General features: G+C 40.0%; 1 protein-coding gene across 1 annotated transcript; it reads right to left on the reverse strand.

Moving 5' to 3' along the window:
• Window positions 1-333: 333 nt before the first annotated feature.
• Window positions 334-2,625, reverse strand: LOC125529662 (uncharacterized). The gene is given in 2 exon segments (XM_048694083.2): window positions 334-1,404; window positions 1,407-2,625. Coding segments are annotated over 2 exon segments (1,833 nt in total). The 5' UTR covers window positions 2,461-2,625; the 3' UTR covers window positions 334-625.
• Window positions 2,626-4,708: the final 2,083 nt, after the last annotated feature.

The following is a 4,708-nucleotide window of genomic DNA, read 5'->3' on the forward strand; positions in this document are numbered from 1 at the left end:
TTAATCCAACATAAAAGCACATAGTATGCATGATTGTATAAACCACATACAAGGTTAGGTATACTTCGATGAACATGCATACACTTATCTTTTTTGCGAGCAATATGCATATTCATATTTATTTATTTCATTTGTATAATTCTGAAAGAAAATCCTAATTAATCCTAATTTACTTATACCTATGTTATTGTGGTCTTCCGTACATTTAAAACTTATAGTGTGCAACTTGATCACAGATTCACACTCTCAAAGCAAACAAACTAACTAGTAGAAGAAGAGGTAATGTGATACAAAGACAGTATATTTTTTACGGCGATGTGGTGGACCTGTTTCCCTTAATTGACTTGGGAATCGCTGCTAATCAACAAGTTCAGAGGGGACACTACAAATCGTAACACCAAAGCAACTCAGTCTAAGTGGCGGGCCCAGGAAAAAAATGAAGGGTGTGCACACTCTAAAAAACATTCCACCTAATCCATGTGTCAGACAAAATATGGCAAAATAATAACATGAGTAGCTTAATGCAAATCTCACAACAATTTAGTTCAAAAAATATATCTCAAATGTGCTCAATTACAATACGAGTAGTCTTACATGAAAGAAGCACAAGTAGAAAATTACATCACTAGGTAACTCTACGTTTTTGCATTGTCATAAAAGCATCAACTATGTCATCTTCGCTTACTTCCATGAACACATCCCGTTCAATAAATGTAACGAACCAATCATTCAAGCGATCATCACTCATAGTAGTCCTCAACTTATTTTTCACTAGATTCATTGCTGAAAATACTCTTTCAACACTCGCTGTCGCCACTGGTAAAATCAATGTCAATTTGATGAGTAAGTAGACCAAATCATAAAGAACATGCTTCTTTGTTGCAACAAGCATAATAGAGAACTCACCAATATTACTAGCATTTCTAAACCTATCATCTTGTCTCATATCATCAATAAAATTAGTAAGTTGAAATTCTAGCCTTATCAAATATGTGCTTGAAATGTCCATGGGATAGAATTCAGCAAGTCTCATTACCTTGAGTGCATCATAAGAAGGAAATGAATTGAGGGGATTCAAAGCCGACATGCAAATAAGCAACTCCGTATTAACCTCATCAAACCGATTGTCAAGTTCTTGAATGGTTTGATCAATGACACCAAGATATACTTCTCTTCTATAACGATTATCATTTGTTTGTACTTCATAATACCGACGTGATCTTCAATTAGGCTCATAAATATCCTCCCACAAAGGAACTTGAATGTCATGTTTGTTGCAAAATAAGGTTAGGTTTGCAAGAAATTCTTCCCAACCATGAGACCTCATGTGTTGCATTCTACTCTTTGCCAAACTAACAAGTGTCATTGCATTGACAATATCTTGATCTCTCTTTTGCAAGATTTGGACAACTCATTTGTATAGCCAAGAATAACAAGCATCAAGTGAAGATTGAAAACAAAGTCAAATGATTCAAAGGCTTGAGCAACTCCACGTATTCTTGTCCACTCACTTTTTTGTGAAGGATCTTTTCCAATAGCATCAATTACTTCAAGGATTATGGAATACATGCTAACAATGTGCATAATGGTTTTAAAATGAGAACCCCAACGAGTGTCGCCGGGTCTAGCTAGTCCCATCTCTTGATTTAGCCCACTTCCACTTTCAATCTCACCTATTTCAAGTGCTTCCAACACCTTTTGAGCTCTAACATCTCGAAGCATGTCATGGCGCTTACAAGAAACTCCAACAATATTGAGCAAGTAAGAAACATGATCAAAGAACCACAAACATGGTTCATTGTCCTTTGCCACAGCTATAAGAACCAACTGAAGTTGATGTGCCAAACAATAGATGTAATAGGCAGAGGATGACTCTTTCATGATCAATGTTTTCAACCCTTTAATCTCCCCTTCCATGTTGCTAGCCCCATCATATCCTTGCCCACATATTTGACTAGGAGTCAAATGATGATCTTTAAGCAAAGTTTGAATTGCATCCTTAAGTGACAATGAAGTTGTATTGGCAACATGAACAACTCCAAGGAACCTCTCACATCCTCTTCCTGATTTGTCAACAAATCGTATGCAGAGAGCAAGTTGTTCTTTATGACATGCATCACTAGACTCATCAACTAGGATTGCATAGTGGTCGTCACCAATATCTTCAATAATTCTTTTAGTTGTTTGTGCCGCACAACATTCAATTATTTGATTTTGTATCTTTGGACTAGTCAAGATGCAATTCCCAGGAGCATTGTTGAAAACAAGTTTATTAATTTCTTCATCATTTTCCGAAAGCCATTTAAGAAGTTCAAGAAAGTTCCCCCTATTGCTAGATTCTTCACTCTCATCATGTCCATGAAATGCCAATCCTTGGTTCAAAAGAAACCTCAAGCATCTAAGTGAATAAGTCAGCCTAGCCTTGTACATACGCAAATCGTCTTTGTTCACCCTCACCATAATGTTATCAATTGATGGTTGGGGTGCCACAAATAAATTGTACTTCTCTTGAGCTTTGTTGTGAATGCTATTAATACCACCAACATGTTTGACCAATGCATCGGTCTTGTACCAATTTTTCCAACCACCATTAACAAAGGCATCACCCCTAGGCCCCCCATTCAATTTTCCATCGAACTAATAACACACAAAGCAAAATGTTGCCTCATATTTGACATATATTCTAACCATTTGTAGGTCTGACACCAAACAAAGTTGAAGTGTCGATTTTTACCATAGATTTTCCTGACTTGAAAGTTGTGTGCATATAGTTGGACTACTTGCTTTGCAATGTATCGTCTCCGAACTTCATCCTGATCATCGACATCATACTCTGAAATAGGAATCCTCTCCCCTGGATCAGGAGGAAGCCTTTGAATATTATATGGCCTTGCACACGGATGTTGGGGTGATGCCGCTTCATCTTCACTATCACTTTCAATCTCTACATCGGAATGGAATGCTTCATCTTCAATATCAACTTCAATCTCTGCAGAATGGACTAGAGGTGGAGGAAGGACTGCTTCATCTTCAATATTTGACACTATACCTTCATATTCAGGTTGCTCTTCGGCTGCAACCTTCTTTCTTTTAGTAGCCTCATAATTCCGGAAAAAGGACTTAATGTCACCATTCTTCTTCATCTTCGGTTCTACAATTACAACAAACAGCACAAAAAAGAATAAGCATCCATACACCATGTATCGATTTTATATAGTACAGGCAAGCAAAAATCATATACAGTCATGTTCATACATCTATACACGCCAAAGTGAATACAAAATATTTCAGCTGTAAACAAGTTGACTACACACAAAGCAAACAAGTTGTACTTCATGTTCATCAGTTCATACTTCATACTTTAAGCAAATTGAGTAGTTGACTAAAAAATATGCACACAATGTTCATTAGTTCATACATCCTAACATCCAGTAAGTACTGCATACATCTGACTGTAAGCAAATTAGAAATTAGCTACAAAATCATTCAAAAGAGCTCACCCACTGACTGAGAACTGGCCACTGGGACGAGGGTGTCGGTCGGCTGTGAGGATGAGGCGAAGGGTCGGAGGCGGTAGGCCAGTAGTAGCTGCAGCCTGTAGCTCCTCCGGCTCGGGAGACCGGACCCGGAACGGCGACAGCGGTCAGGAATCAAGATGGGAGGCGGGCGCCGTCCCGTGCTTGCTCCGACCGAGAAGGCGAACGGCAGCGAGTCGCCGCATTCTGTTGGAAGGAGGCCAGGAGCGGCTGGCGGCGGCACGTCCGGGTGGCTAGTGGAGTGGACAGGCGGAGGCGCCGGTGCGTCCTGGCTGCTGGCGGCGGCGCGGCCTGGTGGAAGGAGCCGAGCGCCCGAGCGCAGCGGGATGGATTAGGTTGCTCTACTGCGTTGCGCCTGAGTCCTGACCCTGCTGCCTCTTCTGGGCTCTGGCTCGCTCAACCGCTCACGTGAAGTGGGCTAGGCCTGTGCTATTTGATTTGGGCCAAAAATACTATATGGTAAAAAGTAATTTCTCAAATATCTGGGTGTGCCACGGCACACCTTGCACACACGCTGGGTACACCAATGGTCTAGAAGCTCTAGTTTTGCTAGGTTGATCTAGAGTCTACCTAGCCTTCCCTGATTTTTTCGACAAAGGGAATATGTTAATATCGCGAATATACCAATTACACTCGGCCTCTGTACCAACAAGATGTCCAAATGCATCAAGGATACATACAGCCAAAAAAGAAAATAAGAGAAATAGAAGAAAAAAAGAAAAAGAAAAAAGACCCCGCCTCGGTGATCATTCACTCGCAGCAGCAGCACTCTAACTGAAGGAAATATGCCCTAGAGGCAATAATAAAGTTATTATTTTATTTCCTTATATCATGATAAATGTTTATTATTCATGCTAGAATTGTATTAACCGGGAACTTAGTACATGTGTGAATACAAAGACAAACAGAGTGTCCCTAGTATGCCTCTACTTGACTAGCTCGTTAATCAAAGATGGTTAAGTTTCCTGACCATAGATATGTGTTGTCATTTGATGAACGGGATCACATCATTAGAGAATGCTGTGATGGACAAGACCCATCCGTTAGCTTAGCATAAATGATCGTTTAGTTTTATTGCTATTGCTTTCATCATGACTTATACATGTTCCTCTGACTATGAGATTATGCAACTCCCGAATACCGGAGGAACACCTTGTGTGCTATCAAACGTC

Source organism: Triticum urartu, chromosome 7A, assembly GCF_056163025.1.
Source record: "Triticum urartu cultivar PI428250 chromosome 7A, HENAU_Tu73, whole genome shotgun sequence".
In the NCBI taxonomy this organism is placed as follows: Eukaryota; Viridiplantae; Streptophyta; class Magnoliopsida; order Poales; family Poaceae; genus Triticum; species Triticum urartu.